Raw genomic sequence first — 14,430 nt, 5'->3', positions numbered from 1 at the left:
GATTGGTATAAGGAAAGTGCTTTATATTGGCAGGAATGGAAGTTTGAGTGGAATCTGGCTATAACATCTTAACATTGCAAAGTTTTGGTTGGGGGCAATATTTAAGAGAACATATTTATATTTGGAGCATTATAGAATCATCTGGGAAGGATACAGATGGATGTGTATGATAAGAAGGAAAGTGTTACTGTTGCTTTAAGCAGAAGTATTTTTGCCATGGATAACTGATTTTACACACCCAGCAATGTCATCTATTTACTAGAAAGGTAATGATTCACAGTTATATTTATTTATAGTCATGTCAGAACACTTATTTTGAGTTATTGCTTCTTATAAACTCCTTAAAATTTCTGTTTCCAAGCAAGCTCAAGATTTCAGATAAGTAGGATAGCTTAAATTGGATTTTTTAAACCTGTACTATAAAAATATATTAGTTGTGTAACTTACCCAGCCAGCTTCCTGATCACTACCTCCTAGCCCCTTCTTTTGTGTCTCCCAACTCCAGTACCATAGGGCATCATTTCCACAAATGTAATTTTGAGAATTTACTTTTATCAATATAATTGGTTTGCTGTCATTGAGATTTTAGACACAAACCTCTACAATGTGACGCTCAAGCACAGAGGCAAATATGAGGGATATAAGAATAATTTTATTATATTGCACCTTATATAATAAAGTACTTTACAATCAGTTCAACAATTATTCCACACAATGTCTTTATAAAGTAGTCTCACTTATTGCCTTCCTTGGATGCAGGTGATGGGATTGAGAGATTTGGAGTCTTGGCATAAGTTCCACAGATGATAAATTGGTAGAGCAGGGATGCAAAGTAAGAGTTCCTCATTTCTCCTTTATTTTATATTTATTGCCCTGGGTCATTTGATTTTTCTTGGGATGAGGGAGTCATTCTCCAATAATTCATTTTATATTTATATATAGTATACATATGTATATATATATATATATTTGTGTGTATAGCCATATAAATATATATATGTATATATGTTTAATGGTCTCATGAGGGTTATGACCTTGGTTTGTATTCTGTATGTATCAATAAAGCAAAACTAAACTAGATGTTGCTCTTTTACTTGTCCCAATATTATCTTGAAGGGGAAACCACAGTAAGATCTTTTTTGTCCTTGATGCCCTGATAATTCCCTCAGTATTTTTTTGTTTTTATTTAGTCATAGAAACACGGTAAAGGATATTTTAAACAGCCTGAGTAATTTCCTCAGCTTCCCAAATTCTTGAAGGAAGAGATGCATAAATCTATTGCATGGCAGAATTAAATTAAGCGTACCATTCCAAAAGCCCACTATGGGCTGTTATTTTTCTTACCAATAGGGTTTATCCTGGTTTAGAAGAACCAAGAAGGATTTGCGCAATGCACTCAAAGGCAACTGCAGTGACCTTTAAAGTCGACCATGGTCACTGCTGAATTTGTAATAATAATAATAGGCATGGTTCCAGTTTTAAGGTCACAGTGTTCTAAATTGTGATGCATCACACAATGTACCTGTTCTAAATTATAATGCATCACATAATGTACCTGGTTAAAAACAATAGCAAAGGGGATAGAAGTCAGATTTTATAATGCAGGTAGGCACATCAATAAGGGTATCCCAAGCATATTTAAGTACTAAGCCAAACATGTTTTGACATCATCTATTTAAGAAAAGGTGAGTAATGAAATGATATAAAAATTCTGGGCAAAATATGCTGATGTCTTGAACAATGAAAACTTTATGATTAAGGTCAAAGTGCCTGAAGGGTTTGCTATGTTTTTAATACACAATAAATTTTAAGATTTACGTTGATACTGTGAGAAAACATTACCCATGTCGTGTATGTTTTATAGAATCACTGAGATAGAAGTGACCTCAAGAGATCATCTAATACATTCAATTACTTGTAATTCATTCCAGTTTACTTATTAAAAAGTATTAAGCATAGTGTCATTTTTAAAGAGAAAGGACAGCATGTTAAGACTGCAACAACTTAACTTGTATCACTTGGGAACTAACTGTTCCATATAATTGGATTTGCCAGATAATTTGTCCCTTTTATAGCCAAACTCTCTCTCAATTTTAAGAATTTTGCATTAAAACTATTCTTTAAAATGTAATACATATTTCCTTTATTAAGCAGAATTTAAACTTTCCTTGAAGACTAAGGATCATCATTATGGACATTAATGCTGTATTTTACTCTAAATTAGTGATGGATGCCTTTAAGAGTTGGAAAGTGAAGAGCTGTTTAGCCACACACTATATGACTCTAAATTTAATACTGTGGATTTCTATGTTTTTGAGTCTTATTTAAAAAAGTTTTTCTGTGTCTTCTCTTGCTCTCTTTAGTCACTTCTTGTTTCTTGTATTCCTTTCTTCTAATCTGCTTCAGTTACATTAATCAGATAACCAAAATCATTAGAGGCTTGCTTAGGATAACAGCAAAGAGGCATTAATTGAGTGACCAAGGATCTTCACAGAACATAAAAGTTCATGCATGGGCTTTGCAGTATTTATTTTGGTTGTTCAGAGTTTTGGTTTCTTTGCTTCCTTCTGGATTCCTGGCTGAGTTTCTGAAAGCTAAGGTTACCAAATTAAAAGAAAAGTATCATGATACAAGTCATTGATAAGTAAAGAACACCAAAATATCATTGTTTTTGCTTTCAAGCACACAGATTTCATGCTTTCCTCTTAAAATGATAGAGGCATATGTATGTGTGTCCAATTTTGATAAAATAAAAATCCTTGGGGAAAAATGAACAAATCTCTGCAAGAAAAAAAATATATTACATAGTAGTTTAGATCCAATCATTATACAGTAGGCCTCTAAGATCAATGACAATGCTTTTATTATCTCAGTTTTTAAAATGTAATCAAAAAAAATTTTTTTTACTAAATTCACAGAGGGATGATAGGTTTAACAGATACAGTTCCTGATGTGACGTTCAAAGTGATTATTTCACTTATTTTACCTAAAGTTGACATCAACATTGACCAAATATTTTTTTAGCCTGGATGCTCTACAGAAAAGAGTGGATTACAACACCAAATGAGCATACCACACAAGCAGGAAATAATGTTCACAGAATTCTGAATTATAAACAATGAACTACTGCTGGCTCTTTAATGTTAATTCCTATTTGTATAAGTGTTTTGGGTGATCTGGATGACCAAAAGGGGTTAAAAAAAACTTGGTAATTTACATTTGCTGGTTTTCCCTTCACCTCAGGATCTGAAGGTCCAAAATATACTTGGTGTGATTTTATTCATTTTCATAAAGGCACATGAGGGTGGCATGTGGAAAGATGACTATGTCTATTTTATAATAAAGAATACAATCTTCCACTGAGTCATCTTATCCTCAGGACAACTACTTAATCCTTCTTCTGACTACCCTCTCCTCAGAGAATTTGGCTTAAAACATTCTAGGACAACCTCTTTTCAGAACTCTCCACATCTACATTCAAAAGGACATTTTCTTTCATTCCCAGAATATTTCCCATAAGACTTTGTCCTTGCTCCTCATCAGAGGACATCAGTTATACCATACTAGTCAACTTCCCAAACCAATTTTTTTCATAGTTCCCCTTTCTTTTCCTAAGGACAGCAATCTCTGCTATTCTGTTTTAGTGGAAATGCCCTAATTCAAAAACGTCTTGCAACAAAACAACCATCTTTTGTTCTGAGCACACTATCTAGAATGTCCTTCTTCAGAATCTATTCTGCCCTGCAGATTATGAAACTTTTTTTTTACTTTTGTTTCCCTTATAAGAGGGCATCAAATGTCAGTCAGTGGGAACAGTTCCTATGTTTCATCCCTCAGAACCCCATCAAAGCCTATCACCCATTTCCATTCCTGGCTACATTTTTCCAGCATCCCACCTCATTCCTCCACTTATATAAAGGCAATAAGAATGCTATTGATGCCTGATGCAGTGAATGATTGCAGAAAAAAACTCTTCCCTTAAATTCCCATCTGAAAAAAGTAGTAACTTTCTTCCTTTTCCCCTCACTTTCCATACATGTAAAGAAAGAAATCACACCATAATTTTGAAAGAATTAATGTGTCAAGAATATATGGAACATGAAGTACTCTATTAATGCCATTCTGATACATAGTAACCTTTGCAAGCTCTTCTCCTCCTTCTACTCCTCCTCCTCTTTCATCATATTTATAAACTCCTTTCTCTTACTAAAACCAGACAGCTGTGGCTAACAAAAGCCATTTGCTGCATCTAATAAAATGTCAGCACACCACCCAAATGTCACTTATCATTACTTTGATTTATATTCTCCATCAGCACTAGCCTTCATTTTGTGCCAATCAACGATGGACTGTCAACTATTTCATCCCTTTTATATCCAAAATATGTTTCTCCACTCTCTCAATTTGTCACTTAGCCAATAATTCCCCTTGCATGGGGTCGTTTCCCCTCTACAACGTCAAGGTGAATATGTAATGGAACACCAAGAAACATAATAAGTCTGTGGGGTAATGGGATTTGGTTTCAAGGAGATCTGACAAAAGTCTTTGGATTTAAGCCTTGAACAAAAAATTCTGCTGATGAAACTATTTCACCAGGATAGAAATTGGCCACTGGAATTCTACCACAGACTCGACAGAACACCTTGGAATGGATTCTATTTCTGTTTGATAAAAACTTTGATTTTCTATAAAATAAAAGTACAATGGGAACTAGAAGACCCCATTTTCAGAGACTGTCTTGAAAGAGATCAGATGAGAAGTGGGTTAGCTTGTTGTGGTACATAATGTAATTATGTGTGTGTATATGTGTTTTAAATATAGGTTAGCCCTTTCATAAAGAGGCCAAATTGTAACAAATTGGCTTAAAATGAGTCACCTAAAAGTGCTCTTTTTTTTTCTAACAGTCAAGTCCACAATCATTCTAATTTCAGCATCCCTAAATGATATAACATACAAAAAAGATAAGAACTGCTTACCCTGTCACTGAGCATTAGTTAGCACACATGATACTGTTTATTTTTCCTACTTGAAATTTTTATATTTTTCCTCTTAGGGCATCATTTTCTAATTTTATAGTTTCTACCCAGGAGTGAAGAGAGCCCATAGAGATTCTGTTAAAGTTTTCCCTGACACAAAAGATACTAAGCATAGCCACTGGCCATACCCTTCTGTTTTTTTTCCATCTTATGAATTTTAGACAATTAACTGAATTAGTTTAACCAAACCTTTGTTTTATATTTTTTTGGTTGAAAGTTCTGTGCTTTTAAAAAAATTAAATGATTACAAATCACAAAAAACTTTACAAAACTATCTTTAGCAATCAACTTCTGTACAAATGACACTCTTCATTTCTTGGTTACAAATAAAGAAACTTTTACAAATGATTCAGACATTTCACAAAATACCACTGCAAGACAAAATTATTTCTTGCAGCCCAATACTCTCCCTAGTCACTTCTAAACATAATTCTATTTCATTCACTTATCAAATGTAGCAATTCTGAGTTATTTCTTATATAAAGGAAGAAGTCAAAATCTATCTACAATTCATGTGTAGGAAGTTCACTGAATTTAGGGACCTACCATATATACACACACATATATACTTATATATACACAGGATATAAACATATTTATACTTTCTATGTACACATGTTTTAGTTAAACATTCATTATAAATAGTAGGTCTTAACTTAGGTTCTACAAAAATAATCACTTTGAATGGGCTCATGCAAACAGTACATGGGAATGTAATTATAAAACACATTAGCAATCTAAGCCTCTTTCTTAAATATAAAGTTTTGCTATGCAGCTGCTAAATGATTCAAACACAAACCCAAAATTTCTCAATTAAAAGTACAAAACCTGCTTCTTGATAAGTATTATCAACCTCTCCACAGTGTCATTGTTTTGGACCTTTTTCACCTATACATAAAGCCCAGACTTATTTGTCACAAAACGTATTACCGGTGGAGATTTCTCTCTCCTCAGATACTACATTTCCCAATTGAATCCAAGCTTGGTTTTTTGTTTATTTTTAATACCTGGAATAATGGATATCTGCTTAAATGGCATCATCATCTTGGCTTTTACATTTCCATAAAAATGAACAAAGGCTTTTTTTTTCTATTTCTGACTGTAAGAACATTAGTGTGCTAAGATGATGGGAGGAAGAGACCCTACTTTTAATTGTTTGCTGAGCCATCAGTGTAAGTGGATGCCTGAGCTGTCACAAAAGGCTCGTTCTGTTTCTGATCTTCTTTCAGGCCTGCAGCTTGATCTGTGATGGAAGAGAAGGAGAGCTGGTCATGTTCCATGATGTGGACCTGATCTTCGTCCTTATCCTTCTTCACATAGAACATTTTTCTAAACTTTTTGAGCTCGTGGAGTTCACAGAAGGTTTCCAGAACTACCAGCATAGCAATGAGCCCCAATAAAAGGTAACCTAGAAGAGAAAGAGAGCATCTTTAAGGCTATCTGCTGTGGTTTTAAATCATACCCCTGCCTCATTCCTCAAAATACCCAAGTGATATCGAAGGCCAAAAGTCATATTGAAGGCTTGAAGAGGTAAACAGATGGCCATTATTTTCATTATTATAAAAGAAGTTTCATTATAAAATTTTAACAAAACTAAATGTTGTGAAATCTTAATGACTAAGCTTGAGAGATGAGAAAACATGCTTAATTATTCTTTTTGCAGAGGTGGTGTAGTCTGTGTGTGAAACACTACATGGTGAAGATCAGTTGATGGGTTAGTTTTGCTGAGGTTTTTTTTTTTTACTATTATTTTCTGTTACAGGGATAATTCTCTGGGTAGGGATATGGGAGAGAGATATTTTCAGAAATTAACAGAATAATAAAAGATATCAATAAAAATTAAAATTTTCTTTAAAATTTCAAGATCCAAAGTTCAAAGAAATACTATTTTGAAAAGATAAAAATTGTGTGTTGTCACAACTTCTGATTTTGACTACTTCCAGCTTATCTGATTGCTATTGCCAAAGAAATATATTGTATCAATACTTATTGGATTTTATGGTATTTAATAGAATGTAAACACTGAGAGGAAGGGCTACTTTTCCTTTATCTTTGGACTTCTAAGACTTGGCAAAATGTATACATTTTGTATACATTGTATAATTATAATTGTATAATTATTGTATAATTAGACATACACACATTTATCTATCTATATTTATAATAAAATGTGTGTCTATATATAGTATATATCTATACAATACTATATATAACTTAATAAATGTGATATTGTTGATATAAAAATTATTCATATAGGACAATGATGAGGTTCTTCATTTCTAATTTACAAAGAGAAGCATTTCAAAAAATTTTCGAAAAAGCACATTGAAGTTCTTAATCCTTCATGTAGTTGTTCTAAGACAATGTTCTTATAGGGTACTGAATCCTTGATCCATATTTTCCTTATGGACAGAGGGTTCATAATAAAAATTATAGTTTAAGTCAATGGAAAATTTCTACAAGAGTTATGCTAGAAACAAAGTAGGTCTTTCTGTAGCTATTTATATTTTTACATAATCTACCAGCAGGCTTAATTTTTTCATGATTTCATGGTAATACTTTTGTCACATCACTGTTCAATTTGGCAATAGAACAATTAACTCTGCTCATTATGCTTAAACTACAGGGCAAAGGAAAGCTCTAAATGAGCACAGCAATGTTCCAAAAAAGGGAGGGAGGTTGGAGAGGTGAGGGAAGGACATAGTCTTCAAAAGTTAAAATAAAAATTCATTTTTAATAAAGGCAAAATCATTATATAAGTTAGAAGAATCAGAAGGAAATAAAAATCCCACGCACTCCCCTTTCCCTATAACTACTTCCTTTTATGAACATTTGCGATGGATTCTCCAACTTTGTGCATCTTGCATTCCTTCTGAGCTAATTCAATTTTGTTTTGTTCATAGAACACAGCATCTTCTCTGATGGGTGGGATTGTGCCAGTGTCTCCCATGTCATACAATCAGTTCTAAAGTTCTTAAGAGAGACCTTGAGAGTGTCCTTGTATCACTTTTCTGATCACCTTGTAAGTGATGTTATTTTGATCCTCTTTGAGAATGAAGGACAACTAAACCGAACTTCTTTCTAAAATTCTAAGACTTGAAAATTATTTTCAGACAGGACCTTAGATAGGTGAACTAGTCTTTGCGGTACCCTTGCAACAAAGATAAGTACACTATGAAAATAGGGATGTTACATTTGCCTTTATTTTTTCATTAAAGCTTTTTACAGACAGATAATTTCATAACTTGCTCTTCTGGTAACATAGTTTGGCTATTTCAACCAAAATCTTAATTCTAAATTTTGTTCACAAACTGCAGGAGCTATGTGGGGACTCCTCTCCGAAACAACAGTGATGTGCACATGCAATCCCAGAGCAAGTAGTTAGAATGTATCTATGGCAAGTTCTACTTAAGACACATCTACACCCAGCTACAGTACAGTTGAATGCCAACTGTGTTTCTCTCCCCTTTATTTTTTCCTTTCTCTTTTACCCTTCATATGCAAATAAACTCTTACTCTAAAGACAATAAAAATATGCTCCTGTCTTGAGCTTCTACTCAAACCATCTAGCACACACTTATTTCATGGGAATGATTTTAAAGCACAATACTTCTATTGAGTGTTAAAATGTAACCCCAGATTTAAACACTAGTTAAATGCTAGCTAACAATTATAGATCATCTACTGTGTCAAACACGATGCATTTTACAAATATTTTATTTGAATCTTCCTTGCAAGGAACAACCTTGCAAGGTAAGTGCTATTATTATTCCAATACTACAGTTAAGGGTCTTGCTCAGGGTCACACAACTAATAAGCATCTGAGCCCACATTTGAACTCAGGATGAGTTTTCCTGATTCCAGCCCTGGAGATCTACCCACTGTCCCTTAGCTGCCTCATTTTCTATTCCAGCATTTAATAGATACATGGGGAAATCTGGATGGAATTTAACTTAGAGGAGAAAAACTCCCAATTTAGAGAGAGAGAGAGAGAGAGAGAGAGAGAGAGAGAGAGAGAGAGAGAGAGAAAGAAAAGGAAGGAGGGAGGGAGGACACTCTTGACTCTAAGTGAAGCTGTTTTAAATTATAAATTTCTGGTCTTTGAAATTTCATTTCCCTAGAGGCAATACTTTGCTGGGGACTTTCTATATAGCTTTTCAGTCTTTAGGAGTTTCAATATCAGCAAAGCAAGCACAATGATACTTACCCTTTCTCTTGTTCAGAAAGAGCTATTCTCTGGATAAATCAGATATACCTGTGGGTGAAGGTATCCTGAATATATTGAAGCACCAGCATAGATAGACTCCAGTACGTGTTTTATGAATTTGAGGATACTTGGCAAAACCATGACATTTCAATGAGCTGTTCAGTTTTTGTTCTAGTCTTTAGATATAATGAAAGGGTATCATATTTGGTAATGGTATAACTGAATTTATTCTTAATGTCTAGAATTATTTTCCAACAGTATGGGTATATCAGGTGGGACAGAGGACAAGACTCTGGAGTCAGGAAAATTTGAGTTCAAATCCTAATTCTGTTACTTATTGCTCATGTGACTTTGGGCAAGTTACCTATTTTCTCTGTAACTCAATTTCCCATCTGGACTAGATGCATTTCTTTCCAGGTTCATATGTATACTCTTGCTTTTATAAATGTTCAAGATACTTACATGTGATGCCTATCTTGTACAGCTCCCTGAATTTCTGATTGTAGCCTTCTCCAGGAACATAATCTCCCAGGCCAATGGTGCTCAAGGAAATGAAGCAAAAATAAAAGGATTCCAAAAAGTTCCAATCATCTTCCAAGATGGAAAACACTGCTGCCGGGATGAAGAAGAAGCAGGAGACAGTGACAAACCCAAGCAGGACGGCATGAATTATGGCAACCACCTGCTTAGAGAATCCCCAACGGATGTGGAAATAAAGCACAGGCCTCCGGGTAACGTGGACGGTGATACGCTGGACCACTGCTGTCAGGAACAGGAGGGTGAAAGGGATTCCAATGACCGAATAGATGATGCAGAAGGCCTTACCTCCATCTGATAAAGGTACCGTGTGTCCATAACCTGGGTGAATAAAAATGAAACTAAGATAAGAAGAACAAGAAAGAGCATAAGAGATATTGAGGACATAGATAAGATCACATTATAGAGAGAAAACATCATGGTACTGGGGATCTGAACCTGAAAAGGCAAAATTTAGGAAAAGTTTCCTAAGCTCTTATAAAGTTCCCTGCTTCCTATGTAGACATACAAAACACTTCAATTTCTTTAGAAATTATTTGGTTTTGAAATCAAAGGCAATTTGAGACAAAGGTTCTATTTGTTCCAACAAATATACTCATTTATTACTATCCAATGCTCTAACAGCTTTCCTGATAGGTCAATAAAATCTACCCCAGGAGAGACTATCTGGGCTGTCTGTTCTGATAGAGAGAATTACTACCAAAAGGAAAGATCATAACAATCTGGAAAACCAGCACAGGTTTCTTTCACTAGGATTGACCTTTATATCCACTTCACACCTAAAATAGCTTTTATATAATGCTTTAGGTATTTTGTATTCATTACCTCATCTAAGCCTTATAAAATCCCATGAATTGTATAAAAATATTCTTATCATTTTGTATACCAGTAAAGCTATACTAAGGCATAAAATAATTAAATGATTCTCCAAAAAAAGAGCTAATAAATGTTGGAGGAAAAAGTCCAATCTGGTTCTCTCCTATTATCAAGGCCAACAATTGTTTGCCACTATACCATGTTGCCTAATTCCAAGTGATATCCACAGTTCCCCAAAGTCAAACCATTTATTCACTATTTCAACTTAATTATATAGTAAATGAAAGTAGACAATACTTAGCAAGTCATTGACATGCTGTTCCCAAAACACAAATTATTTTAGATATACTTTCTCAAAAAAAACTCTTTGAGTTAGCTTAAGAACAGCCCTCACACTTCAATTGGTCTATGATTTTATTTGTTTGAGTGCTATTCCCTCCACTATTTCAGATGACTATGTTTCTCCATCTCCACCTTACCACTCCCTCCAAAAAATATTACCTAATAGAGTAGTGGATCAGCAGAATAGATTAGGTTCACAAGACATAACAGACAATGACTATAGTAATCTAGTGTTTGATTAAACCCAAAGACTCCAGCATCTGGGATAAGAACTCATTATTTGACAAAAATTGCTGTGAAAATTGGAAAATAGCATGGCAGAAACTAGGCATTGACTAACATCTAACATCCTAAAACAAGATAAGGCCAAAAAGAAGAACAAGGGAAAGTCTATCATTCAAATCTATGGAGAAGGAAAGAATTTATGGCCAAAGAAGAACTAGAGAACATTACCAAATGCAAAATGGATAACTTTGATTATATTAAATTTAAAAGATTTTATACAAAGCAAACAATGCAGCCAAGATTAGAAAAAGCAGAAAGCTGGGGGGAAGAATTTTTTACATCCAAGTTTTCTGATAAAGGCCTCATTTCTAAAATATGTAGAGAATTGAATCAATAAGAATACAAGTCATTCCTCAGTTGACAAATGGTCAAAGGATATGAGTAGACAATTTTCAGATGAAATTAAAGCCATTTCTAAGTCATATGAAAAATGCTGTAAATCACTTTTGATTAGAGAAATGCAAATTAAGACAACTTTGAAGTACTACTTCACACCTCTCAGATTGGCTAAAATGACAAGAAAAGATAATAATGTTAAAGGAGATGTGGGAAAACCAGGCCACTGATACATCATTGCTGAAGTTGTGAATTGATCCAACTATTTTGGAGAACAATTTGGAACTAACCCAAAGGGCTATCAAACTCTGCATACCCTTTGATCTAGCAGTGTCTCTACTGGATCTATATCCCAAAGAGATCATAAAAAAAGAGAAAGAATCCATATGTGCAAATATGTTTGTATCAGTCCTCTTTGTAACGGCAAGGAACTGGAAACTGAGTAGATGCCCATCAGTTGGAGAATGGCTGAATAACTAATGGCATATGAATGCAATGGAATGTTATTGTTCTATGAGATACCATCAGCAGGATGATTTCAGAAAGACCTGGAGAGACATGAACTACTGTTAAGTGAAGTGAGTAGAATCAAGAGAATATTGTACACAGCAACAACAACAAGATTATGTGATGATCAGCTGAGAAAGACTCGGCTCTTTTCAACGAGGCAATTCGGGGCAATTCCAATAAACTTGTGATGGAGATGCATCTAGAGACAAGACTATAAGAGGTGAATGAGTTTCACAACATAGTATATTGATCTTTTTTGTTGTTTGCTTGTTTTTGTTTTGTTTTGTTTTGTTTTGGAGGGGTTTTTTTTGTTATTTTTTTCCCTTTGGATTCAATTTTCCTTGTGTAACATAATGAATATGAAAATATGTTTAGAAGAACTGCACAAGTTTAACCTGGATTGGATTACTTACTATTTAGGGGAGGGAAGAGGTGGAGTGAGAAGGAGAAAAATTTAGAACACAAAGCTTTTGCAAGAGTGAACACTGAAAACTATCTTTGCATGTATTTTTTTGGGAAAAAGCTATTATTACCCCCCAAAATTTACCTAATAACTAGACCAACATTCTTTCTACTGATAAGTCCTTCCAAACTTAGTGAAATTGGTTCCTGGATAATATAGTCCAACTGGTCACAGCAAGCTTGTTAGTCCTGACTAGGATAACATTACTCTGAAAATATTTTTTTTTAATAGAACCTGGAATGATATTTACAGCATTAGAAGACATAAGAAAAGGATTTTAGTGGAAGACTGTATCTTGTGGAAGATCTATGGAAGACCTATCTTCATCTTGAGATCAAATCCTATTTTATATAGAAAACATATAACACTGAACAAAGCCCTCAACCTCTGTCTGCCTCAATTTCCTCAAATAGAAAAAAGAGATAATTAATAACACCTACCTCCCAGAATTGTGAGTCTAAAATGAAACACTATATATATACTCTTACAACTGTACTCTCCTGGGACATTTAATCCTCTCAGTTCCAGAATTCCAATACTAGAGACTGTGCCAATCTAATTGAAAAATATCTCTGATAGCTCACTCTATCTAGCCATCTCCTATCTAGCCCAGTTTTCACATTTTCACATTTCATCCCTTTCACATTACTTGATTTGTATACATTTTATTTACATGTTATCCTTCCAAAAGAATGCAAGCTATTTAAGGGCAGGGACTGTTTTTGCCTTCTTTTTTTTTTTTTTTTTTTTTTAATATTCCTGGCACTTAGCATAGTGCCTACTACCTAATAAGTACTTAATAAATGCTTATTTTTTAACTGACCCCAACCATTTATTTTCTTGTCTTCTATGGTAAATGGTACAAATATAATTTTTCCTCAATTTGCACTGAAAGAAACTGAAGACCAGGGGAATTAAATGAATTGACAAAGCTATTAAGTGGTTGTTCTGGGATTTGAATCTGGACCTTTTTATTCCTACTCCAGGGCACTTTCTATTGTTCCATGCTGCCTCCATACTATGGGCTTATTTTGTTATCTCAAATCACAAATTAAGATTATTTTAACCAAAAGTTATTATATTAATATTTGTTAATATGAAAATAAGTTTAAAAAATCAAATTTCAATAAATAATGCATAGTGTACATTTCTATTTCTTTTTTTTTCACATTTCTATTTCTTACAAAACTATACAACTATAGCTTTTTCCTTAGCAATAATGCATTTAGTTAAAGTTTTAAAATGAATGACTAGATAAATGCACTTAAGTTCTTATGTGGACCTGGAGTCAGGAAGATCTGGAGAGAGGGTTAACAAGGTTGATGTGACAGGGTAGACTTAATAAAGTCCAGGAACCAACTTCATTAAGTATGGAAGGGTTTATCAGTGAGTGGAAAGAACGTTGGTCTAGTCATTAGACCTTCCTGAGTTCAAATTTGGCCTCAGGCATTCGCTAGTGTGACTCTGGGCAAGTCATTTAACTGTTTGCCTCAATTTCCTCATCTATAAAATGAGCTAGAAAAGGAAATGGCAAACTACTCCAGTATCTTTGCCAAGAAAACCCTAGATGGTGTCACAAGAAGTCAGGCAGAAGTGAAAAATAACTGGGCAACAAAAAAAAAAAATGTACCTTCATCATGTATACTAACAGTGTTTTCCATCAACAGTTTAAAAAAAAAAATCTGCAAACCTTAGTGAGAGCCCTTTCCTTCTCCTGAGATCTATATAAACAATTTTAGTTAATGAAAAACAAAATGCAAAATTTACATCTCATTTGAATTTGCTGCAAATTTAAAGTAGAGCATATTGGAATAATCATCCTATGCAATGAATCTACAGCAATTTCTCCATAGTAGACAACTTAATGCCATCAGATGGAAACCTTCAGGCTTGCTTGA

General features: G+C 34.0%; 1 protein-coding gene across 1 annotated transcript in view; it reads right to left on the bottom strand.

The window, feature by feature from the left end:
* Window positions 1-1,825: 1,825 nt before the first annotated feature.
* KCNK1 (potassium two pore domain channel subfamily K member 1) overlaps window positions 1,826-14,430 on the bottom strand; it is a 65,358-nt gene continuing 52,753 nt past the window's right edge. The window contains exons 2-3 of the mRNA XM_003767817.3: window positions 9,706-10,101; window positions 1,826-6,444 (exon numbers count right to left, since the gene is read on the bottom strand). Coding sequence (XP_003767865.1) covers window positions 6,185-6,444; window positions 9,706-10,101 — 656 coding nt within the window. The 3' untranslated portion in view covers window positions 1,826-6,184. The remainder of the gene's footprint in view (window positions 6,445-9,705; window positions 10,102-14,430) is intronic.

Source organism: Sarcophilus harrisii, chromosome 4 (assembly GCF_902635505.1).
Source record: "Sarcophilus harrisii chromosome 4, mSarHar1.11, whole genome shotgun sequence".
NCBI lineage: Eukaryota > Metazoa > Chordata > Mammalia > Dasyuromorphia > Dasyuridae > Sarcophilus > Sarcophilus harrisii.
Note: the sequence above shows the minus strand (reverse complement) of the source record. Positions and strands in the feature narration are given on the sequence as shown.